Source organism: Perna viridis, chromosome 3, assembly GCF_037379345.1.
Source record: "Perna viridis isolate PV_CMFRI_1.1 ecotype Kerala chromosome 3, ASM3737934v1, whole genome shotgun sequence".
Classification (NCBI taxonomy): domain Eukaryota; kingdom Metazoa; phylum Mollusca; class Bivalvia; order Mytilida; family Mytilidae; genus Perna; species Perna viridis.
In genome coordinates this window covers 33,261,623-33,289,307 of record NC_142447.1, presented here as the reverse complement: position 1 = coordinate 33,289,307, position 27,685 = coordinate 33,261,623, and the positions used below count along the sequence as shown (strand labels likewise).

Genomic DNA, 27,685 nt, shown 5'->3' with positions numbered 1-27,685 from the left:
CCAAAACAAACAAACAAACAAAATACAAACAAAAAAACAAAAACGAAAATGCTCATGATCAAATCTAAAGAAGTTGTTAAAATATAAGCAGCATTTTCCTTGGATATTGTTATTTCATTTTAATTCGTGTACTAAAATTTTACTTGACTCACTTATGCTAAGTTATAGGTCATTAAGTTCTGATTGTAACAAGATTCCTTCAAATGCGTCCTAAGAAATGTGTTAATGATGGAGAATGTGAATACTAAGTTCCACTGTGATTCAGTCAACGTTGGAATATTCATGGGTATTATGCAAGGATATCGCACAACGACTGGTCTAGCCAAGCATGACAAAAGATCGATAATATAATTTGTCTCATCACTAATGAACACTTCATGGTGTGATAATTTGTGTTATCAGTAAAGCTCAGGGCAATTGGCTTGTAAACGAATTTGTGATCAGTAGAGCTACGACGATAATGCAGACAGAATAACCAATAGCGACGAATCAACGCATGGCTTCACCCTGATCAAGAAATGACAGGCACATTTCGCCAGAGGGAATACAAAGCACCAGCTTATCTTTCCTATTCCATTAAGCCTGCATAGCGAGAAATTCTACAACAGCGCCCATATATCGAAATAAAGATTAATCTAGTAGATAGTCATAAAATGGACTAGAGGGTCTCCCTATGGTCTAAACACAAATAGAAACTTAAAGACAGAGCTCGAGGAGATCATGTATCATATACATATTGCATATTAGAACAATTGTGCCTTAAACGTGACGGAGGGCTTCAAATATAACCATTGAAAATAGCAAAACAAAACCCATAGTTAATTTTTCTTAATAATGCTTTCCACGAAGAAAGCAGACAAAAAAAAACTTAAATTCGCAGTGAAATTATACCCCAACCCAGAAACTAATCAAAAGTAATTGTAAATGATTCAAGTCTGTAAGACGTTGATTATAGGGATGACGATTAAATGTTGTCGGAATTACACTACTAACTTATCCATCACCGTGATAAAAATCGTCATTGTCGACTTATAAAAGATATTTTCTGGCTTCGTTGATTCTTCATTTATGTCTGTCCTGACTCATTTTTGATATAATCAAGGAAAAAGGGAAAAATCAAGATATGGAAGAAAAAGAAAATGCACACTATCGTAATAACCCGCCTCTGGGTGACGCTTTCCTTCGATTGATAGACCTTCAGCGGATAGCAGTTAGTAAGTTTTCTGTTGATGGACACTGTAATATCAATTTATGTAGCGGAAGTGTTACATAATCAACTTATATATCTAAAGATACATTAAATAAATTAGTATTTACTAGAACCACGAAGAAATGCTTTAACAATGCCAAGGATTTATTCAGTAAGAAATAACTAAAGATTGTACAGAGTCTGAATCACTCACTTGGAAATGTTTTTGAGCCGAAAGTCAAAGGCGATGATATTGGCTTTTAGAGGAACAACTCCATTATAAATTTTTCAAGTTTTGTACCAAGGATCATTTTATTGATTAAAGTTATGGTTTTCAATGTAGGAGCAAGAAAAAAGAAGAAATCATCGTCAATTTAGGTCATTCAGCGGCATAAGGACAATGCAACTAATTAAAAGTTTCTTCCATTGTATTCCGTTTTTTTTTTCAGATATAAATATAGAATATATATTTTTTAAAGATCAAAAGTCGTCAAATTTTATTTGTATAAAGGGCAATCACTCCTACAGCAGTTATCTTACAACTTTCGTAAAGCATATCAAGCGGAATATGGGAAGTGGTGTCAGTATTTCTGAATCTCTTGTGGAATTTGTAACTATACCTCATGTCTTTAAAATAGCTTCGGCGGCATTTTTTAAACACTCAATCCACATACTTAGAAGTCGGTACAACTTTAAGAAGACTAAATACCGAACTCTGGGTACAAAACAATGCCGAAAACACCAAAGCGACAATCAGATGTACAGATGCTTGAGGCCAAATTCTATTACAATCCGAGAAGAAAGAGGTATAGTTATTACGACGGACGTTTAGTCACGGGTGACAGTAGCTCACAATGACCTTTTGTCCGGTTAGCTAAAAAGTATGTACGTAGTAGATGTATTGAATTAACTGGTTCAAACCTATTAACTAATTACAAAAATGTATACCTGTGTGATACCATGCCATAATCTTTTCTCCTCAGTTAGCCATAAGAAAACTCGATTACAGAGAAATCAGCCAAGTTAATATACAAAAAATCGATCACACAAGCCAAGTTCAATTCCATTGGGGTCGTCTACTACCGGTTCCGCTAAAGAAATGGAAAATTAATTTATTGCAGGGAATTTTATGAGAAGTAATGCAAATCTCTCATTTCATTGTCAATTAAGGACACTATCTGATATAATACAGTTGAATCTCTATGTTTAATCAATCGCTAGCCATCGACACCAATTCATCTTGCTATCAGATAGCATACAAAACCAATTATCTTCACAAAGTATAACAAAAACTTTGTCATTTCACAGAAAACAATACTAAGACGATCATATTACCTACATCCCATGTAAATGTAACTTTACTAATAACAAAATGCTAATATTATCTAAGTAAGTAAGTAATATATTTTGTATGAAATGTAGGCGGGTAAGGATCGGTTTGTTGGAATGTAAGCCACAGACTCAAAGGTTCAAAGACCATTCATCCACATTTGAAAGTTTTTTCATCCAGTCCTGTAAAATGTAAAGATATTACTGTTTGCAAAAGAATGCGATGTTATGGACACTATCATTACCAATTACTGCCTGCAATGTAAATGGATGTAATTATACAATTATTTATACTGTGATAAATATACATAATTTTTATGGAACCTCATAACGTGCTCATTTCTGCAACCAAACCTGAAAATACGAAAAGCATAATGTTAATGTGTCAGCCAAAGACAGGACATACACTTACATTGCAATACTGTCAAACAGATATGCTAGTTCAGATAGACGCGACAGTGTTCATCAAATTTCAAGATTTATTAAAGTAATTTAAATCCGTCTTGAAGCGGTTGGTCACGCTCGGAGAACCGCACTGGCTCTGTTGTCTTTTTTAGGAGCTGCGGGAATTCATCTTTGCAATTAATAAGTTGTATTTAAGTACCCACGACGTCCCATTAAGTCGGATCAAATAACCTAATAAAGACCCAAAAAGCAAACTTATTGTTACCTGGGGCACTTTATACTAACACCTGTGCTCTGCATCACTTGTTTTCTATATAAGAGTTTCCCGATAATTTGATTCGCCAATAAGAAATGTTTTAGTCCGTTTAGAGGTGGCTGATTGACAGACTAAAACCCTAAATTTATATACATAGAAAATCAGGACAATCAGAGTTACAGGTTTAGAAGATCATCACACGATGTTCGTCTTGCTTTAACACATGTCAGTCGATTATGTATCACGTGCTTTGCAAAGTGCAAAAGATTCTTCAGCGATGTAACTCCAGGCACGTCGTTCGCACGGAATACCCTAAGAAAGGTTGTAAATCATTTTGATTAATCTCTATTCCATTCAAACTAGTCTTCATTTTCATTCTCAAAGGAATCAAAAGGAAACAAAGACATGTTGTTGTCTTGGAGGTATAAGAAAATCTTTTGATTTTCCTTGGTTTATTCAATTCGAACGACGCCCGATTTTCAACTGAAGTATTTAGTCTTCCGGTAATTATCATGTCGAGAGCCATTGATGATTCAAAAGTCAACATAACAATCCACTTTCCCTCTCCAATGCTGGAGGTGAAAATGGTCATAAGAGGATTGGATAACCCGCCATCAACATCTAATTCAATATTGCTGTAAATCGTTCATGCTAGAAAGCCCTTAAGTGCTAGAAATATATTACATCTGCTAAAATCGATTTTAGCAATAGAAGAAACACACTTTAACTACAAATTTGAACTATGAGTTGTACTTCATTCTTAGGTATAGCCTCATCGATTTTCCTCCGATGTCTGCTTAACACTGAATTTTGAATTAGCGACAAATGCAAGCTTATAATTTGATTTTCATGTCTGCATATAATAGGATTCTCTTCTTTTGCGGCAATTTCCGTTCCTCCTATGACAAAAAAAATCGCTTTTCACAGAGGATCAAAACCACATGATATGAAAGAAGTAAGCAAGATCAATTTGTTCATGTGAAAAAAGTCAAGTTTAAAGTGTCATAACTACATAGGAAATATATTAATGGTGTCATCAGACAGAGGGACAGTTTTCAAAATTAGGCGGAAAATAACCCCACAGAGTTATAATAAGTTGAATTCTAAGTAGCACAGTATAAGTAAGATAGTTAAATTTCAGTACTCCTGTGGCGCTTATAAGGTAGCCTAATACGATAATATGAAAGTTGACCACCGTTACACCAACCACCACCTCAATAGCAATTGGTCACTACATAATAACGGAGGCATTACTACATGTAACCAAAGAGGTGTAGATGGCCACCACAATTGGTGTAAACATTGGCCGATGACCACCAATAGGTGGAAAAATTGGCTGCTGACCACCACTTCATCAAAATAACGTCAGGTTACGACCACTGCATAAAACAAATGCACATGACCATCACCACAAAACAAGGCGTAACAGCACCACTATATATAAAACAACGCAAATAACAACAACTACAAAGGATCGCCACTGTAAAGAAACACATGTAGATGATCGCCATATCGAAGAAACAAAAAACCAGTATATGAAACAATGGCAGATGACCATCACCACATAAACGCGGGAAGATGATAGCAACATGGAAACAAATACAGATAAGAATTCGAACGGAAGGAAAGATGGCCTCCACACTAAATAAAGGCGGAGACCTTAACTGCACAAGAACGAAGAAGATTATCATCACCACGTATACCTAAAGGCAGATAACTAGAACTATACAGAAACAAAGGCGAGTGACCACCACTAAATGGAAACAAAGAATTACAACCACCGTTATACACAGAAATAATTTAAATGCCGAGAATCACCACCACACAGAATTTAAGCAATAGCAGATGACCATCAATATAAAGGAACGAAGGCAGTTGGCCACCACCAAGACCGCGAGATGACCACCTAACACAGAAGCAATGGCTGCTGACCACCACTACATAGAAATAAGGGAAGTTGAGCATCACTACGACAGAGATGACCACCTTACACAGAATTTATGGTTGATAACAAAATACTGTCTTGTACAAGACGAAAAATGCACATGACAACTAGAACAGCACCAAAAATAGATGATCACCACACTAAGGTAAAAAGGCAGATGTTGACCACCACTACACAAAAACAATAGTAGATGACCACTATACTACAAAGAAACAGAGATAGATGACTGTACCAACCAGGGGCATGACCATAACAAAATCTTGATTGACTCTGAAAGAAAAAAATGACATTCAAATAAACAGATAAATTTGTTTACTCTCAACAAGACCTTCACGTCATTTCTGATATACCCCCTAAATTGAGCTAATGTTTAGTATGAAATAATTTTTGCATATTGGAAAATGGACCTCGTGGTAAAAAATGTAAGTTTAAGTGGGGATGGGTAAAGGTAGTAATGTTAACTAACAGACAGACATCGGCATTTAATCATGTACATATAAATGATTTTTTTCCCACAGAGTTCAGCTTACACAATACTTAATATTATTTTGTAACAATGTTTCCTCCCGGTTCCCATAGAGACACCACTAAAGTACTTGGACAATGGCAACCGTTCGAAAATATATAATTATCGATTCAAAATCAGAATAATTTAAATTCATATCCGTGTTCCGAGCACAAAAGAATCTGTGGGCTCATTAAAACTATCAAATTCGTCATTCACCGTATAGTCTCTTGAAATCACGAAGGTAGGTTTAATGGAAACTGTTTTACCAACCCAGCTTGAATTCCTTTTGTCTTGCCAGCGAATTAAAACAGCCAGAAAGAAAGATGATGTATAGATGCCACGCCCACATAGCGACTTGGTTGTCATAATATTTATGGGTTTCAGTTAAGTCAGCTCGATAGGATAAAAGAACCGATCCAATCAGACTACTTCCTTAGACTATCTGGCTTATGGCTAGAAGTTTTAATCGGCCAGTAACTAACATCAATAGGAGCCTTTATAATGACAACAACCGGCGATGACATGTTTTAGAATTATCCCTAATACAGAAACCAGTCAAGCTAAAAGAATCATAGTCTTGTCTGCTAATCCATTCAAGCTAATGTCAATGAGTGGCTTTCCGGGTCGATGGAGCGCTTTATAGAACTCATTTTGTACAATATAATAGAAGCCATCAATTATGGCGACACGTTTAAGTTCGAAAGTGCTCCGATCATTAGGTGTGAAACATCTGTAACAGAATTTTAAATGCTTTAAAAAATTAATAGAAAAGTCACTGGGGCACAGAATAGTTAATTAAGGGAAGGTATATCTAAGCTAAAGACAGTCTTGTACGATTATCGTAACTCGGTGTCTACATCAACTAGTAACGTTAACACAACCAGTACAGCTGAATCTTGAATCTCTGCTATTTAGCAGACAATTCTGTTTAAAATATTCCAGATTACGGAAATCAACTTTACTGACTGGTTCCACAGTTAACTATTTAACAGGTCCATGAAATGACTGCATCACAGTGGTGATAACAACTAACCCAAACATCACACTGCAGTACAAGTTTCCTGGTTACTATTTCTACCCCACCGTAATACGGAAGGAACATAAAAATAGTAGTGTCCGACCGTGCGTCTGTCCGCCACACTTGACTTAGTGGACGCAACTCCTCGAAAACCGCTGAATGGGTTTTGTTCAAGTATTGTAATATTAATTGTTAATCATATTGCGCTGCGAGTTTTATAGCAGTATGGGACTCTGTTCAATTTATACGTGCCACACAATAGAAACACTTAAATTTGTGATAGCAACTCCTTGGAAACCCGCTCAACGGATTTTGTTCAATTTTTTTTTAAAGATTATTAGCGATTGATCATATTTCGATTCGAAACCTTTTTACGGGAATTATGGGACTTTGTTAAACGTGTTCATACTGCCCTATAGGAACACTTTGTGGATTCCACTCCTTAGAAACCGCTGAATAGATTTTGTTCAAAATTTGTAGATTATTACCGGTAGTCACCATATGTAATTGGCTGTATTGTGCTGCCGTTTGATTTAACAAATTTTACAGGAATAATAGGACTTCCGCACTTCATTTTTTTTTGCGACGGGGACAAATAGCAATGCGTAGCAATCTTGTTGTATGTGTATTTTATACAATCATAAAGCAAGGAATATTAAGAATACCATGAGTATATCAATGAAATGGCTAGTTTCCCTTCATGTGGCCATCATAACTATTGAACACTAACAGTAACATGCATTTCTATGGTACGACAACTTCAGCGATACATGTACATGCAATATTTTACATGTATATACAAGTACCAAACAAAAGGTAATTCTAATCGATCAGCCATGTCAAGATGTACATATCTCATTACTACCATCGGAAATTTGTTGACCTTAAAATGACAGAAATCTGATCATCAACCAAAACGATATACAGAACGCTTCCTTAAAATGCCCTGTATCAATAAGACTGAACCAAATAGAGAAAAAATAATTGCAGTTCTGAAATTGTATTTGTCTATAATTTACATAGAAAACATGGACTGTAATTGTGCTATTAGAATTTTATTTGAATTGGAAGTTTACAGACTGTAATGAAGCAAGTGATGTATTTACCGAGAAAATGAACTGAAAATTGCATGTTAACGACAAAACGAGACTAGAACATTCTTTGTTTGCTAAAAGCAATGCACTTTCCATGTTAAAATGTGCTAATCCATCTATTTCATTTTTCAAATGACATGACGAAGGATGCATTTTATAAACAAACGAGAAAGTTTACTTGTTATAATTACATATGTTATTTTGTGAATTCTGTTGAAGACAACTTTAATTTCTACATTTAAACACAAAATAAAGACATTCAGGTTTTCAGGAATGCTTCTAAGACCATAACAGATACTTAATACATGAACATAACAACTTAGACTCAAACGTTTGAACAGGGTTTAGATGCAACACTGGTGATCCTTGCTCTTTTAACACCATTAATATCTGTAGTCACTTTTTAGATATCAAAATTCCTTTAAAAGTGAACAATTTTCCTGGATCTTATATCTTAACAGATTCTGCTGGTGTACAAGACTTTATTTAAGAAATTTGGTTCAATACACATCCTGATTTTTTCTTATTTTAGAGTGTATTGTGTGGGCTTTCACTTTGGATCAGGTTGGTACATCCTGCTTTGGTTATATCTTTGATATTTCAAAATATTTTGCATTGACATTTAGTAATTTTGGGAATGAATTATGAGTGTTTAAACTATGTACCATTACATTATACAATACTCATCATATGATATTATTAGACTTCACAAACATATAGCACATCATATCTTATTTTTTTTTCTTTCAAGGTGAGTTTTGATGGTAACACCATGTAAGCTGTTTGCATGCACTTGTCATGGCCATTAATTTTGCAAGCAATGTGTTTGTGTGTGTGTGTGAATTGTACCGATTATGTCAAAAGGATTAGAAACATGGTATGTTGCAAGCATTGGGAAGTTGTAAGCTTTGCAAGGCCACAATGATTTTGATGATAGGTGTATTTCTACTGTAACTTTGTAATGGTTACTTTACACTTTAGAAAAGCTAATACTGCCAGCAAAAATTGATGTTTTGGAAGGCCACTCAACTATACCAGTATTAAGAATTAAAAACTAATTTATTTTTTTTCATTTCTATAATGGAAATACAAGTGATGCTTCCTGATAATTTACATATAAAAAATTCTGCAAATTTGAAATATAATGTTTGAAATTTACTACATACAGGATAATTGAAAAGATTTTAAGCACACATCTCCCTCACTAATACCCAAGTACTTCTAGTATTTCTGTAAAAAGTTGTTTTAATCACAAATTTGATACATTGACCATGTTTGTTGCAAAATTTGAATTTTTGTCCTCTTGAAAATATAACTTGATAATGGAGTTAAAAACAGTATATTTAGTTTATAATATTTTAGACATTGGAAAATCAGTGTACAAGTAACCCCATGTGCCTTAAACAACAATAAAGCATTTAATTTTTTAAATCTCTTATGCTTTTATTACAGGATTATTTTACATTTATGTTGAATAAAACTTGAAGACATCTTGATATCAAAGCATTCTTATGATTAAGTCCCTAAAATTAGGAAAAAATAAAATTCACAATTCTACCAAAAAATGTTCTTGCCTATATTCACTTTGCCTTCCAATTCTACCCCAACCCAAAATTCCTGGATCAAACCCTGCTGTTGTCTGAAAAAAGTTTGAAAGTATTGAACATTGTATCAACTGTAAGACTAAGTACTTCAAACAGAAGAAAAAATATCATAGCAGCATGAATTGAAAACCATATAATGCTTTCATTGAACCTGCATGATTAAATACTTCAGTGTCAATCTCGATTTCTAGTTGGTTCTTTGAATGTCTTAATAAATCTGCCAGTAGGAGTTCCAACATTTCTACTTATTTGACTAGTATGGTTCATCCAGTTCTTTATGGTCAGTTCCTATTTGATGGTGGACCTGCTTTTTGTTTTTGCTGGCCTGGTAATAGACTGTATCATTGTTATTACATGATGTTCGATCAGCCTTTGTTTTTCAAAATTTCTTTCCATTTATTTGCAAAAGTAGAAATGTTTTCAATACCAATACCTGAAAAATAAATTAAAACAGGAAATAAAATGAGAATTACTGTAAAATTTCATTTTTTTACAAATCTAAATGTGAATATGAGTCAATCTAATTTATTTATTGCATGTTTTTCAGTGACAGTCATTTATTATTAACAACATCTGTTAACCTAGGTCTTAGTGATACCTTCAGAACAAACATTTCTATAACATTTCTGAATAAGCACTTTTTGACTAGAACCTTTACCTTTTAATACAACTATACAAAAACAGGACAAGTAAGTCAAAATATGAAAATAAGCAGCTGTTATATGACTGTTATAGAGTATAATAAATGTCAAATAATCTTGTTTAATTATCACTTTTCTACACTGTTAACATGTTACTTTCTAATGATGACCAACAACATTATCACATTGACTGTGGTAGCAGTTTGTTTGCTTCTGCTTGAAGCTGAATACTGATAATAATATTGATAATGAGTCACCTGTACAAAGATAGATGTCTCTGCAAACTCACACAAAATAATGTTGTTTGCTTCAAAGTAATACTATTATATGTACAAACCATCCTATATAGATTCAGTGATTATATAAATACTTAAATCTATATTTGGATGCAGATTTTTCTCCAAATACACCAATAGTTGTAGGTATCAGGACAATCAATGGTCCAAATACACCAATAGTTGTAGGTATCAGGACAATCAATGGTCCAAATATTTTCTATCTCATACAGCTGGTCATGCACAACATTAGGATTCAGAAGAACTGATTTATTTGGAGAAAACAAAAATCTCACTTTATCAAAGCTTCATATCACATAAGGAACTATTCTGTCCATTAAATTCTGAGAAGAAATGTTACTATGATGACTATACAAGATAATGATGTATAGTAAAACTCTTCATCAATAAGTTGGTGTGTAACAACTCAAGAATAATAAAATTTATAAATTCGAGCTGATGTGGTTTTCAAGTTATAGAAAGGATAACAACTTTATACAGAAGAGCAGTAGGTATAAAAAAGTATCTTAATTAGAATAATGTCTGAAGACCTACTTCCCTTAAAACATTTGTATTTTATTTCATATATATTGTCTAAATAAAAGTGTAATAACAAAATTAACTGATTGGTAAAATCTAAGCAATAGCCAAAAGATGCTAAAATCTGGGTAAAAGTTAACAAAATGCAAAACTTGGAAAGTTGGAAACAAGTACAACGATCATGACTTGATACAGACAATTCCAATGGAAATGGTTGGTTACAGAAGGTTTTAAAGTGTGCTACCCACTTCTATTATGACAAATGACCTACATGTACCTTCTTTAGAACATTTGTAAACCAACTGTTTAACAACTTCAGGAAGATTGGATGTCTTCATGTCTTGTTTCGTCATAACTGCTACCATGTTACCACTGCCTATATCACCTTGACCTGCCAAATACCTGGCACAACTAAAAATTTCATACAGGCACCTGTAGAATAAAACAATATATAAAAAAGTGCTTGATGTAAGAAGTACTAAATCTTACATCCTTTCATTGAAGTTTTGATTATTTCATTTTTTAAACCCTAAAATTAATAAACTACACATTGTAATATACAAATATAAATAAAAACTTTTGCCGATCCCTGAACAGTCAGGGCAAGTGTGGACACAATATTAGTTTTTGACACATTAAAGCATAAGGACTTCCAATTCATTATGGATACAACAAATGGTTTTGACACTCTATTGCACAAAATTTTAAATTCAGTTACAAATTTTCAAAATAAGTCAACAAAAAAAAAGGTGATTTTTTCAGTTGTGTCCATTTTGACCTCTTATAATTCGAAAACAGTAACAGATATCTGAAATCTGATTGAAAACACAGGCAGAAAAGGAATTTTTATGAAAAATCCAATGAATTTTTGTTTTAATTGGACCAAGAATAAAAAAGTTGATTTTTTTTTGGGTGTGATCCCTTTGACCCCTTATAACTCGAAATCTGTAATTGATATCTGAAATCTGATTTAAACACTGCAGGCAGGGATTTTTATGAGGAATCCAATTAAAAAAATCGATATTGGACCAAAAATAAAACAAAGAGCTGCGCTGTAAGTGCATGATACGCCAATTGCCCTTTTAACTTGTCCTTATGCTTTTAATGAATTTATATGATCAACTAGAAATACTGTGAGCTCTGTCAAATACCCCCCCCCCCCCCCCCCCCCCCCCCCAAAAAAAAAAAGAAAAAAAAAAAAAAGTAATTAAAAAATGTTTGTTGTCTTGATTTTTCACCCATACATTTCTATCTTGTTTAAAACACACTTTTCTGACAAGGTTACCAAGTACCTTTTATATTTATTATTCGATCATCATAACATATGGTCCATTTTCAATGATTTTTCAATGAATAAAAATTCCTTTTTTAAAGAGTAAAACTTCAAACACAGAAAGGTAAAATTTGACATTTATACAAATTGGAAGGGAGCTTACTTCAATAGATATGAACAATTCATCAAAGTTTCATGAAAGTTAGTGAAAATGTTTTTGAGTAATTGTGCAAAAACTTGAAAATCCCCCTTAAAGTAAAAAAACTTTGTAACACGGAAACGATATATCTGAATTTTATAAAAACTGAAAGGAAACTTCCATCAATAGATTTATTGTGCAAAAACTTGAAAAAACCCCCATTTTTAAGTATAAAAATTGATTACATGGAAATGAAAAATCTGAAATTTATAAAATCGAAAGGAGCTCATGTCAATTGATATAGACAATTCACTAAGGTTTCATAAAAGTGGGTGAAAGTGTTTTCGAGTTATTGTCTGAAAACTTGAAAATCCCCCTTTTTTTAAGTAAAAAAAAATTCATAATACAGAAACGATAAATCTGAAATTTATAAAAATCGAAAGGGAGCTTACATCAATAGAAATCAACAATTCACCAAAGTTTCATAAAAGTTGATGAAAGTGTTTTTGAGTTATTGTCCCAAGTGTTGACAACAGACAGACAACGGTATACAGTTAGACGGGCGTATTTTTGGGTGTGGCCCCTATAACTCATTAAGAGATATTTGAAATCTGATTGAAATATGCAGGCAGGGATTTATATGAGGAATCATTTGTTTACCTGAATTAAATAAGGAACACAATAAAAAAATAATTAAAATTGAAAAAAAAAACCAATCTATAGTACATTAGTTTTTATAAATGGTTTTTTATAAAATAAGCTGTTTACAAATATGCATGTCTAATCAGATTCAACATATAAAGATGTTTGTTGAAATTATATCATTTTACTTTTGTAAAGCCTGCAAAGAGGACAACAGTAAAGTCTGAGTGACTACTGGTCATTTTATAACTACATAAATTACCAGTATGTAGTTAAAGGAACACATTGGATTCATACCATGTCTCTTGACTTTTCTTCTTCAGATTCTTTGGTATACTCTCCTGTAGCTTCTCAGTACTCTTTTGAGCTCTAATGTATCTAAAATGAAATAGCATGTTCTTAATTCCATATTATTTCAACGGACTGTATAAATGTCAAAGAACGAAATGAAAAAGAGCAAAATGAAAAATGTTCTCACTGTGAAAAAAGTTTGATGAACAGTATTTTCAGAAACTAAAAAAAAAAATTGATGTGTAATTATAAACAAGAGGCTCCCAGGAGCCTGAATCGCTCACCTGGTTAAATTTTTGCTTTTCAAGGGCAATAACTCTAGCAAGAAATTGTCTAACAATTTTGTTTGTTTGCTGGGGTTTAACGTTGAGCAGCAATATTTCAGCTATATTCAGATGATGAACATGAAATTGATGATAATATGAACATGAAATGAAAAAGGAATGGGACACAAGGACGATGGGGTCGACAAATTTTGATTGCCACTGGAAATAGGGAGAGGTGGGTAGAGTCGGGCAATTTAGCCTCTTGTGGCGGAGCCCTATGGTTCCTACTCCGAGAGAATACCACAGCAGGGTTCTTTAACGTGCGAGGAATGTTGGCATCTTTCCCAACACGGTGCACCACTATGGTTTGCGGTCAGGTTTTCAATATTATAGCCTGACAACCCCAGCATGTAACAGGGGTACTCCATTCCACCACCTGGGGCACACATCACAGTTGCTCTGTGGGCAGAGTGCCCTAGCCCCCGGCTATGGTTCTAAGCACTATTTAGTCGCCTTTTACGACAAGCTTAGCGCTGCTGCAGGCCTATTCTTTTAACACCCGGACCTGCACTGGGCCTAACAATTTTGACTCCATGAAGACTTTGGTAGGACTTATCACGAGGATCATTTCATCAAACAAAAGTTTCATTCTTCCTATTATAATTTTCAAGTTACTGACTGAAACTGCAAAAAACATAGTTTTTTGCCTTTCAAGGGCAATAACTCTTATATGGAGTCGTGTGATAACTTTGATCCCTGAGGACTTTTGTAGGCCTTATAATAAGAACCATTTCAGCAATTGAAAGTTTCACTCTATTTATCATAGTTTTCAAGATATAGGCTTAAAACTGTAAAAAAAAAAAGTCATTTTTCACCTCTCAAGGGCAATAACCCTTACAAGGAGTTGTCTGACAACTTTGATCCCTGAAGACTTTTGTAGGCCTTATAATAACGTTATTTCAGCAATTAAAAGATATTGGCCAAACCTAACGGTTTTGGAGATATATGCAAAAAACTACTGTACAACCCCTATGTTCTATTTTTAGTAAATGCTGCCATGTTTTTTAACCGATCATCAATCCAAAAGGTCATTTTGTTAAGGATACCCTACAAAACAAAAATACCAACTTTCATTGAATTCTGTATAGTAGTTTTTTAGAAAGAAGATTTTTGAAAGTAATACCATCAAAAACAGAAAAAAAATGTCCAACTAGAGGCTCCAAGGAGCCTGAATCACTCACCTTGCTAAAGTTTGTCTTTCAAAAGCAATAAATTTAACAAGGAGCTGTCCAACAATTTTGACTCAACAAGACTTTAGTAGGACTATCATAAGGACCATTTCAGCGATTGAAAAGTTTCTTTCTATCTATTATAGTTTTCAAGATATTGGCTGAAAACTGTAAAAAAAAAAATGGCAGTTTTCATCTTTCAAGGGCAATAACTCTTACAAGGAGTCATCTGACAACTTTGATCCCTGAAGAACTTTAAAGGCCTTATAATAAGGGTCATTTCAGCAATTGAAATAATTATGCTAAACCAAACGGTTTTGGAGATATATGCGAAAAACACACAGTCTGACCCCTATGTTCTATTTTCAGTGATGGTGGCAATGTTCTTCAACGGATCAAAAATCTTCACATCAGTTCTATGTAGGATACCCCAAGGAACAGTCATACCAAGTTTGATTCCAATTGGTCAAGTGGTGTCAGAGGAGAAGATTTTTAACAGAAATAACATTCAAAATAGCAACAACAAAAAAGTCGAAAAAGGGCAATAACTCCAACATGGCTTAACAGATTAAAATGAAAATTTGACCACAGATAGATCTCATCATGCTGAACACTATTATTCCAGTCAGAATTTCGCTAAACCTAACAGTTTTGGAGATATATGAAAAAATCTGCTGTCAGACCCCTATGTTCTATTTTCAGTAACGGTGGCCATGTTTTTTAACCAATCAAAAAATCCAAACAGCCAGGTGAACTAAAAATAATTGATTGATTGATTGATTGATTGTTGGGGTTTAACATCCGAGCAGCAATATTTCAGCTACATTCAAACAATGAACATGAAATGGATGATAAAATGAACATGAATGATGATGAAATGAAAAAAATAAGGGATGGGACACAAGGATAATAGGGTCGACAAATTTAGATTGCCACTAGAAAAAGGAAGGGATGGGTAAGGTCGGGCAATTTAGCCTCTTGTGGCGGAGCGCAAAGGTTCCTACTCCTATCAAATACAACAGCAGGGTTCTTTAACGTGCATCTTTCCCAACACGGTGCACCACTATGGTTTGCAGTCAGGTTTTCCGTATTATATCCTGACAACCCCAGCATGTAACATGCCAGGGGTACCCCATTCTACCACAAGGGGCACACATCCTAGTTGCTCTGTGGGCAGAGCACCTAGCCCCCAGCTAGGTTTCTGAGCACTATTTAGTTGCCTTTTACGACAAGCTTAGCGCTGCTGCAGGCCTATTCTTTTGACACCCGGACCTGCATGGGGCACTACAAATAATTACTTCATTGATAAAAATATTTGTATAAAAGTAAAAAGACAATCTATGTTAATACTTATACAAAGCTGTTATAAAGCAAATTATACAACATATAAACAGAAATGAATAGTTTTTATGTAAATGATCCATTTTGACTACAACAACAACTGCAAAATGGAGAAAATACATGTTCTGTTAGAGTTTAATGAAACCACCAGGGGAACTTTCATTGTCACATCTATTTAACCCTAAAACTATAGGTAAAAAAGACAATAAAATGTTTTGTGCAAGAAAGCTTGGCATGAGTCCAATTTATACAAACTTGAAATTAGAACCCAAAATCAAACACCTAAATACAGTTAGAATAAGATTAACAAAGAGCCAAAAGAAGTGGGAATTTTTTATTAATATCCATAAATAAACTCATATTCAAGCTTTCACATGAAAACCAAATGTATACAGATACCAAGACCAGTGAAAACAACACCACCATATAAGGACAAAATTCTTTGTAAAAATGTAAATAAGCATCAGTATCTAAGTACCTGTTCCCTTTCCTAAATTCTGTTTCCAGCCACCTAATAGCTTCTCTGGCACCAACTGAATCTTTCTTCATGTAATCTAATGTATCAATTACTGAAAATAAAGTAATGATCACATTAAAGCAATCATTCTTTGGGAAGAAACAACTTTCCCTTCAAAATTCTTGTTTTAAAGTATTGTTAGACATGTAAAACTATTCATTAAGATACATACATCTGCATACATTAAATATGCCCTTGTTAATTAAAAGAATGCAAGAAAGTCTGTGCTGACTAACTGCTTCACAAAAATGTTTTTCATCAAATGCCTGTTTTCACAGCCTTACCCTACAATACTGTATAGATATTAAAATGCTTCACAGGGTGCAGCTTGAAATGACTGCAGAGGTTACACAATGAACAGTAGGGGCAAGTATGGACACACCATTCAAGCTTGATACAGCTCTGAATTTTGATTGTGATTAAATATTAGACACAGAATAAGAATTTGACCTTAATTGCAGTGGCTTCTTTTTGGCCCTATTCCCCATAAGCACAAACCCCAAAATCAATCCCAGCCTTCCTTTGTGGGTATGACACCTTTGGTACAATTGAAAGAGATCCATTCATTTTCACTCAAGTCATTATCTGTACATCAAGAAAATGCTTGTGTCTGACCCAATTTCGGTCCCTCATTCCTTATCAGTTCAAGTCACAACACCCACAATTAAATCCAGCAATCTTTCTGTGGTATGACACCTTGTACTATAATTTCAAAGAGATCCATTCACTTATAATCAAGTTATTGTCATGAAAATTCTTGTTTCAAGCCCCTTTTTGCCCTATAATTTATAAACAATTTTCAAGTAATAACCCCTAAAATCAATCCAAGACTTCCATTGGTGGTATGGCATCCTATGGTACAATTTCAAAGAGATTCATGGATAAAGCTATTGTCCAGAAATTATGAGAAATCTTTTTTCCAGCCTAATTTTGGCAACTAATTCTTTAACGGTTTAGTCATAACCCACAAAACTAATCCAGATCTTCCTTTTGTGGTATGTTTTCAAAGAGGTACGTTTCAAAATAAAAAAAAAAATATTGTCTGGACATAATGAAAATGCTTGTGTTTGGCCCGGACTTCTTAATGGTTCAAATCACAAGCCCAAAAATCAATCCAAAGCTTCCTTTTGTGGTATGGCACAATGTGGTACAATTTCATTTATGCTCAAGTTATTGTCTGGACATAAAGTGTCTATGAACTATGATGATGAAGACAGCATGATATAATTATACAATTTTATTTTTTTTATAGTCTTGCAGCAACGAATACCTTACAATAAACTAAAGGTAAATGACTGTGTCTTTGAGTACTGACCACTATCTACCATAGAGTTACCAGCTAGTGGTAAAATGACTGTACAAACCAGCTAGTGGTAAAATGATTATTAGTCTTCCAGGTATGACTACCTAACAACATAGACTACCAATGGTATAATAATAATGACTACTACTTACTACAGACGTATCAGCTAGAGGTGTAATGCCTATGACGACCTTACAACATAGACTTACCTGCTGGAGGTGTAATGCCTATGACTACCTCACAACATAGACTTACCTGCTAGATGTGTAATGCCAATGACTACCTTACAACAAAGACTTACAAGCTAGAAGTATAAAGCCTGTGACTACCTTACAACAAAGACTTTCCTGCTAGAGGTAAAATGCCTTTGACTACCTTATGACAAAAACTTTCATGCTAGAGGTAAAATGCCTTTGACTACCTTATATCAAGGACTTACCTGCTAGAGGTGTAATACCTGTGATAACCATACAACAAAACCTACCTGCTAGAGGTGTAATGCCTATGACTACCTTACAACAAGACTTAGAAGCTAGAGGTATAATGCCTATGACTACCTTACAATAAAGACTGAACAATTAGAGATACAATGCCTATGACTACCTTCAACCATGACTTACCTGCTAGGGGTATTATGACTATGCCTTTATTGGTCTGAGTCAGCTGTTTAACCAGTGGGAGAGACTCGCAGAGTGATGTTGTATCAGGTATCAGGTAAGGTGGAAAATGGCCCTGGTCAATAGTGTCTAATGACCCCTCTAACTGTGTTACTTCTGCCTGATAAAAACAGATAAAATGAGTAAGTTCACAAAAAGGGATACTGCTCTGGCTCCACATGGGCTGCAGACTGAAAACACTTAAGTTAAGACTCCTAGAGTGTAATCACCCACATTCATAAAAGTCCACTGAATGATTAAGAAACAGATAAATTTACAACAGACTTGATTTGGTGCTCATGGAAAATGTAGATGGACAGAAAGACAGGAAGTGAATATAAAGGACATTTCCATTTGTGATATATTTTCCTAATGAAGTGTAAATGTGTATATTTCAAATTCACATTTGATACCCACTGAATGCACATTACATGTATGTTTAAGAGATGTATAACTCTACCTTAGATGGACAGTTTATCATTACATGTAGTCAAAGCCATATCTTAAGGTAAAAAGGACAGTTACCTGTAGTCTAAGTTGAGCCATATCTTTCATTAGTTGGTTCCTTCTACTTTCCTCAACAGCCTACAATGATAGATATTCTATAATGATCTATTCTAATTACTACACTCAGTCTCATTACTGTAGTTTACACCATGTTCATGTAATACAAGTCTGGTACTAACTATTTACACCATGTCCATGTAATACAAGTCTGGTACTAACTATTTAAGAATTTCAAGTGCTAGATTTGACATTTGCATGACTGTACATTAATGAGATAAACATGGTCTGTAGTGACAACAATGACCTTTGTACATATCTGAATGGACATAGAACAACAAAACATGTTTATTACTGTTTCTTTCAAACTATTGGTAATCAATTCATAAATATAATCACACTATATGGTTGTATATAGCAGTGAAACAGAGATGTGTGGTCCATAAGACAGTGACTCTAACCATACACAGGTAACAGATACAACAAGAGAGCACCTTATAACCTTAACCATAAAACAATATTAGCACTGAATGGCAACAGAAAATGTTGTGATGAATACTTATTGGGCATACAAATTTTAAACTTCATTGCAAGGAAAACAAAAATTTAATCATATCATGCAATCTTTAATTCAATAGCTTTATATCATTACAGAACTAAACAAACAAGAGAAGCTGGTGAAACCATGGTATCTATCTAGAGACTAAATCTTGAAAACAGACAGAATGTGATACAAAGAAAAACACACTGAAATTCAATGCAAATTCAAAGAAAAAAATTAACTGAATAAGAACTTAGATTTCCATAAAAAAATGAAAACCTCAGTGTGTCAAATCAAAGATCAAAAGACAACTTATAAGCTGAAACTGAACTCTCTTACACCATACTTAATGTAAAGTGACTTCTTTTCTCAGTAATTAAAACTATGTCCTCAGCCCAGGTCAAGATTCAGAGATTGACACTTTAGATACACCATGGAATGTAACAGTCATTTCCTTTTATAAGACTCTACTTCAGCTCATATTTGGCAGTACTTAAGAATAGAATTCACCTGACATTAGAGATCATCACTTTTGCTACTTTATTAACAAAATATTAGGTGTATATGGGTGTGGTCTATTTATTTTTAGCCTTTCTGTCTATCTGAATCACTGCTAAGCTTGGCCCGAGAATGTGTTTTGTAATGTTACCATTCTGAAATCACTAAAAATCAAACTATTACTCAGAACATGTAACTCCATTTTTTTAACACTTTCAGATTTCACAGTTTACTGTAAGTACTATACATTATCTTAGACCAGATATAGACAGTAGGATTATTTTAGATGATGCAGTACACTGCCAAGTCGCCAATTCAATGAGGCCATATTATAGAAGTATATAATTATCCTGGAGCCATTCTTTCCACCCTTGATTCACAAAATATAAAATTTACCTCTTAATAAACCTTCCATTTAAAAGATATTGTATGTATATATAATAGCTAATACATAGATGTATCTTACAATTTAGTTAGTTAATTGAAAAATTTGTAAAGCTCTTTGAAAACTGAAGCACCATAATTGAGAGGAAATCATACTACAGTGCAAACTGCTGATATTATCCTGTACTTAGTGGGGAAATGGTGCTGACTGTTATCAAGTAAACTATCACTTTCTATCAGAATTACATGCATGGCAATTAGTAGAAACATGAACAGTTCAGAAGAAGGAAATACATTTCATAAGTATTAATTACCTTTTATACATGTAAAAGTATATATATTTTCAACTCTAAAACACGACTTCCATATTAAATTTAAATATAATGTATAAAACACCTAAACCATTTTTTCAAATTATGACTTTCAACTTAGTAATTGTAGTTCAAAGAAACATTTTCATCATTATTTCTTAAAAGCATATAAGTGGTATGCATTATACATTTCTGAAACAACATATGTCTAAATAATCACCACAAGCATCATTTTAGAATCAGTTAGCAAGCTAATAACAACTACAGAACAAAAAAAGATAAATAATTGTAAAACAATAAATAGAAAATTGTCCTATCTCAAACTAGCTTGCCTAATATAATTGAAGCCAGCATAGTCTAAGTAAAGCAACTGTCAAGTTACAGGATACAATGGACATAAGGACAGGCCAAGCAAAAACTCAGTAATATCAACATATGGGAACAATGTCTCTTTTAAGTTGGCAATTCAAAGTTTTTCCACTCAAATAACAAAACCAGATTGTAGAAGTTATCACTGTCAGGAAGTCAAAAAGGGAGTGGAAAAAATGTAGAACTTCTTGGGAGGGCTATAAGCTGTCAAATTGTTGAATTTCAGAAATCAATCACAATTGTACAAACAGAAAGCCATCTTTTCATAAAAACTCTTTGAGAGGCACACATGTTTATCAAGGATTTATACAATAATCCCCCATTATAAAGTCTCTCTGCTGCCTGTCAATGTTGACTTCTAATTCAAATGTGCTAAGTGCATTGCCAATGGTAACAAACCTCAAAAACTTTTGTTACAAGATCTTTAACATATTGAAACAATTGACGCACTAATTGTTCTGTGCCAAGTTTTAATTGTTGATTTTCATTGCACTGCTGTGTTTATAATTTTTGTCAGAAATGATAGTTTTTTTTCTTCAGTATGATATGTTCAGTGTAGTAAGTTGTACAACAATTGTCAAAATCTAACATTTGGCTTTAGATTGCAACAACATGGGGAGGAAATAAATTGTTACAGTTTTTTTTCCATATTACTTCTTTTTAGTAATTTTTTTCACACATATTACAATTAAATATGCCAACAACAACTTACAATATCTAGGCACACCGAATAATAAAAAAATGAACCCTTAAATATGGAAAACTAAATAAAATCAAAAAATGTTTTTGGACATTGGTTTCAAATGACCTCCTACCAACACAAATGAACAACCACATAGCCACACTTCCTTGAAACTAAAAAAAAATCATCAGATGTCAGCATATATACATAGTAAGCTTCCTCTTAAATCAGCTCCTCAAAGAAAAAATATAATTTAATTGTTACACAATCTGACAAATGGAATTTTCTGTATAGAATTAAGAGGGTGCTTGGACAAGTATCAAACCAAACAGTTGCTATAAATGAAGCACATAATATTTATGTATAACTGCCTTTGATGTGTGAAGATGGAGTATATATTAGCCAATTATAATAATGGTTTTTACTGCTGAATTATCAAAGAAATATACTTACAGTAATTAAGTAAAAACTTTTGGTGAAAATTGACGATTTTACAAATCACTTCCCAACTATTTACCAATCTGCATGGTAGAATTTTAGGATTATTCTTTTGATTCGATTAAAGCCATTCTTAAGTGTAAGCATGTGGAAAGTTAAATAATATTTATATTCATAATAATGTAAAGTAAGAGCTAGAAAAATAATTGTAAAGAAAACATGAGTTATAGCTACAGCATTAGGATTCTATTTGACACTTAAAGGAATTTTTATCATTTATTGAATTTTTAGGGAAGTGCTTGAACACAGAAAATATTCAATCCACATAATATCTCCAAATGTATAATCATGATGTGTAAAAACTGTTCACAAATTACCAACAAAATTAGATTTTCAACAAAAATTCATCTGCACTTTTATCTTTAATTATTGCAAAACACTTCTGTGATGAGTTAATAAAATTTATCTTAAACTTCATAACTGGCAGTTTATGTTTCAAATTTGATAGTTATCTCCCTTATTTATCTGTATGAGATAAGGGGAGACACACCAGCACACAGTTCCTGATAAAACTAACATCTGCAGAATAAATCAAATGGGTGTTTTATCCAAATAATCAATTACAGCACCAATAAATGCACACTTGAATGCCAATTTTATGCTTTATTTTCTCTGCAATTTAAATAGCTTTTTAAAATCTATATTTTTGCACAGAAGTAAACAACATTTAATGACATATCTCCAATTTCAGAAAACACTTATTTATCAAATGCAACATTGAGTTCCATACTCATAACATATGGAACATGATTTTTTTTCATAAGTTTCCTCTCTAGCAATTAACAAAAGACAAATCATCTGAAGGTCAAATAATAATAATAGACAAAGACTAATTAGCCACAGTAACACTACAGATCACATGCAACATGATTACAAAAAATATTCTGACAAGTCAGACCCATAAAAATGTCATTCAGGACAAAACTAAGGACTTTTTTTTACAAGTGGATTAGAATTCGCCCCTAACTCTGTAACAGTCAACATAATTTATCTGTAAACATTCACCAGGTGTTTACCTTGCATATGTTAACATGCCTTGTAAATCACATTCAGCCCAGAAAAAAACATCAGCTGTCACACCATACACAACAGTTATCACCTACATAATGATAACTGACCTGTTTTGTAGCCAAAGGGACAATAATACAGTCACCAAAAAGGGTGGGTGTCTTGTATTGTTGGCCCCATAGGCTTCTTAAGTAAACCTTAGATTTTCATGATTTTTGAAATAAAATAGTCATGGAGTTTCAATCTTTCTTTTGACCATATTTTTCCATTAAGGAAATGTCAAAAATCATTATAAGGTGCATTTCGGGGAAAAAAAGGCACAAACTTTGGTACATCAGAATAGGTCAAACTAAAAATAGACTTTTTCTACTTTCACTTTTATTTTGAGTTCATAAAATAAACACTTTTTGTGAAACATTATTTCTCACAAAAAACTGTTTTTCCTCAAAAATGAGTTTTTAGTGTCATAGCTTGATATTAACCCTGTACTTCAGAAGAAAAATGATAATTGTATGCAAAAAAAAAAGGAAAAAAGAACATGCACTATATTTCTCAATGATTTGGCGTACACCCACTCAGGAATATGAAATACAAGACTGATACCTTAATATGGTATGTCTTTAGGGGGACAACAAAAAGGGGAAAATATGGTATGTCTTTAATAATAAAGTTACAACATGCAGGGGGAGGGTCGTATGGTTTGTATTCAGGTGGACAACAATATAGTCAGAACATACAGGGAAGGGATGAATGGTTTTTCTTTAATGGGACAATAATACAGTCACAACATGCAATGGGGAGGGTCGTATGGTTGTTTTTTTTTTCAATGGAATAAACAGTCAAAGCATGAAAGCATGCAAAAGGAGGAAGGAGTCGTATGGTTTGTCTTTAGTAGAACAACAATACAGTCAAGATATTCAGGGGGTAGTACAGTTTGTCTTTAGAGGGTCAAAAACACGCAGATGGGGTACGGCTTGTCTAAGAGGGTCAATAACATAGTCACTACATAGGGGGCTTATATTGTTTGTCTTCAAAGGTACAATAATGTTTCCAATACAGGGGTAGGTAACATGGTTTGTCTCCGCCATGAGACAGCTCGCAATCATGATGCTGGCACCATGAATTACGAATCTGACATATAGTTTAGTACAGTCAAGTGACCCATGCTGGTAATTTTAATTTTACAAAGTAAGCTTAAAACTGATTAAAAATCAGTTAATTTCCAGTATCTGCTCCTAAGTCCATGTAGGTAGAAAGACTACAATGTTGTATCTAATAACTTTAAGATTAACAGTAAAAACAAACAGTTATTTTTTGGTTGCTGCTAATGGAAAGTAGATTCAAATGAATACTCTGACCATCCATATGCCAATAATCAAATTGCTGATAGCAATGGGGGTTTTCGATTCTTGTGATAATTGTAGCATGAACAATCATGATGTAAAATATAACTGTAATCATACTTTTGAATTTCCCATATTATTTAGAACTGTTTTTCTTAATATGTACAAACTAAATGTCAGTCAATACTACTGATTTCTGATGTGAATATACCCCTTTAAATTGGTGGGTTACACAGTCTCTATGCATATGGTCTGTAACTGACGGTTTATGGCATGAGATGCAATAATTGCTAAGTCCCAGTACACTATATACAACTTTATTTACATCTCATGAAAATATGTGTCTACACGTGTGGATGAGGTTGTTTCTAGTCAATGAACCAGACACGCAAGAGTACCGATCTTAACCTTTTATTTTCTGCAGTCTGGAGAATCCGAACTAAAGTCATTAACTAAAACTTTAAAACTAACTAAAACACAAATCGACAAGACATATAAATAGTACAGACAATTAAAGGATTAACACAGATCAAACAAATGACAAATGAATTGAGTGATTATTATGTCTGTGTCAGGTTAAAATGAGTAATAACAATTTTACAACAAAATGAAACTCAACAGTAAATATGTAAATGCAATTAATGGCATAAGGGATAATTATAATAGAATTCTTTCCAAGTCTTAAACTATACATTAAATATGAAAGTTCAGATAATAAAGATGTCCAAACATATATTCCCTGATCTATTTCCATATGGTGATAAGTTCCTCTTTCCCATTAAGACATGCCTCATGTTGTAATTATGTTTATGTCCAACGATGATACCCAGAAAACTGGTTTCTTTGATTCAAGTTTCCATGGAAATGGGATTGTCCTCTCCGATCGAAATTTTGAGAATTGGTTAGAAATTTTTCAATTGTGTCCTCATGTTTTTTCACTTGCTTTTGCAGTTTGTCCTTTCACGTTGCAACTAGTATTATTTGTCTATTGCGTCACAACGCTGGTCGTACATTCTAGCCGCGCAATCATTTAAGTTTTCAACTTCTTTTAGATGCATTTTTTCCTCAACCATGTCTTCAAAGTCTTTCATGATTTCATACTTATTCAACTTGAGATTGTAAATTTTGCCAATTAGTTTTTCTTTTTCAGTTTTTAATTGAACAATTTCTCCCGCAAAATCTTGTCGATCGCAAATTAACTTGCATTCCAGAATATAATATCTTTGATGGAGCCCTTTGACCTCCTGCTTTAAATGTTCGGTCTTAGAGAAGCATTCACTTAGTTCTATTGTGTTCAACGTGGCAAAAGGAAAAACTGACATAGATGTTTTCCTCCATAAATGTCCTTAGTCTCTCTGCATCTCTGCGTAATTTTGATTTTGATTTCACTCTACATGTTTTTTCATCTAGTGTGATATTGAACTTGCACATTTTTGCAAAATGTCCAGGAAATCGACACTTTGATGATGATTTTGCGGCACAAAGATGGAAGTCAAAATAATCAATGTTCTTAACACATGATTTGCATATTCGTACAATTTGAAGAAAACAGAAGTCCATTCTCACAATATTGGCAGTTCCAACATCTGTCAAATGTGCATGTTTTCCACATAACCATTCTGTTATTGGTGTTTAGGGGATTCTTCACAGTCAGGTAGGCTGATATAACAGGTACCGGGGATCTTGCAAAGTAGACTGCAAACAGATGTTGCTGTACCTGCAAAATACCTGGATTCTCCACCAATTGTAACCCTTTAAATTGGCAGGTTACACAGTTTATATGCATATGGTCTATAATTGACTGTTTACTGCATGAGATGCAATAATTGCGAAGTCCCAGTACACTATATACAACTTTATTTACATCTTGTGAAAATATGTATCTACAGTTTAGAAGTCAGGGACAGACTTCTTGACTAAACTAGACAAAACCTGTTCTATATTTTTTACAGAGGATCATAAAACACTTATTATAAAACATTCTGAATTTTGAGGTATTACATCATTTAGCGATAATTGCTATACTGACAAATATGCTTGGGGGGTTTCTCAGCTCCATGACAAACATAAAGATTAACAGAGGATTACAGAACAATTGGGCGACCAAAGTCAATTACAAGTAAATAAGTGAAAATCAATGAATATAGATACTATAGATATGGAGAAAATTTTATAACAATAAAATAAACAATGTCCAGCACTTGAAGTTCAATAAAGTTTGTTTTACCACTAAAAATGTCCATTGGATTCGGCTGTCTGTTTTCTCTTGGTTACATGAAAACAGTATCCAACTTTACACACATTTACAAATTTTGTTCTGTTTCACTATTTTTCTATTTTTTTTTAAACCTGTCCAAAAGTTAATTTGCAATCACATTCAAAAGTATTTCAACAGAACATTATCCTACACTATAATAATACTCAAATGAAACTAATTTTAGCTTAAGAAAATAATTTCCTTGACCAATATAAGATTTTCCAAACTGGACACTTTTCATCAATTTGAATGTTCCCATCAATTTTACTTGGTTAAAATCACTGCTCTTCACCTCCTGTTTATTAATCATAGAATATTGATGACATGATGGAGATTTCGACTGACAATTGTTTTAAATGGAACATGCTTAGCATATTAAATGCTTCTTGACACATTACTGCAAGAACTTCATTCCCTTACTGCTTATTTAAGACTAAACCTCCAAAAAGGAGTCCCTAGGTCAATTTCGAAGACTAGATCTTAATTTTATTTGCAGAAAAAATAGAATATTATTGAGCTGAATAATTGCCAGAAGCATATCTAGAGGTTATAAAAGATGTATTTAGTAATATAAAAGGAATTACATTAGGACTATATTTTTGTGTAGTGTTCAGAAACAGAAGGGAAGTTCCAGACATGAACCAGCAACATAAGGTATTTTGATAAATCAAAAAAAAAACCCAAAAAAAACATGTTACACCAAGGACTGTTCAACTGCTTTTGTATTCAGTTAACACTTACAGCATGTACTGGTAACTGAATCAATCAAAAACACCTCATTGTGTAATACCTATAATGATTTGTTGTAAGTCTGATTTTACCATATGGG

At 33.4% G+C, this 27,685-nt stretch overlaps 1 protein-coding gene across 2 annotated transcripts in view; it reads right to left on the bottom strand.

The window, feature by feature from the left end:
• Nucleotides 1–8,784: 8,784 nt before the first annotated feature.
• Nucleotides 8,785–27,685, bottom strand: part of LOC148621932 (nonsense-mediated mRNA decay factor SMG5-like) — an 80,523-nt gene continuing 61,622 nt past the window's right edge. Inside the window, exons 21-26 of one of the 2 annotated variants that reach the window (XM_088576806.1) lie at nt 18,987–19,046; nt 18,426–18,582; nt 16,464–16,554; nt 13,156–13,236; nt 11,082–11,236; nt 8,785–9,781 (exon numbers count right to left, since the gene is read on the bottom strand). In XM_088576806.1, the coding sequence (XP_088432932.1) occupies nt 9,714–9,781; nt 11,082–11,236; nt 13,156–13,236; nt 16,464–16,554; nt 18,426–18,582; nt 18,987–19,046 (612 nt within the window). In that variant the 3' untranslated portion in view covers nt 8,785–9,713. Of the gene's footprint in view, nt 9,782–11,075; nt 11,237–13,155; nt 13,237–16,463; nt 16,555–18,425; nt 18,583–18,986; nt 19,047–27,685 lie in introns of both variants that reach the window. The other variant, XM_088576805.1, reaches the window with a different exon arrangement.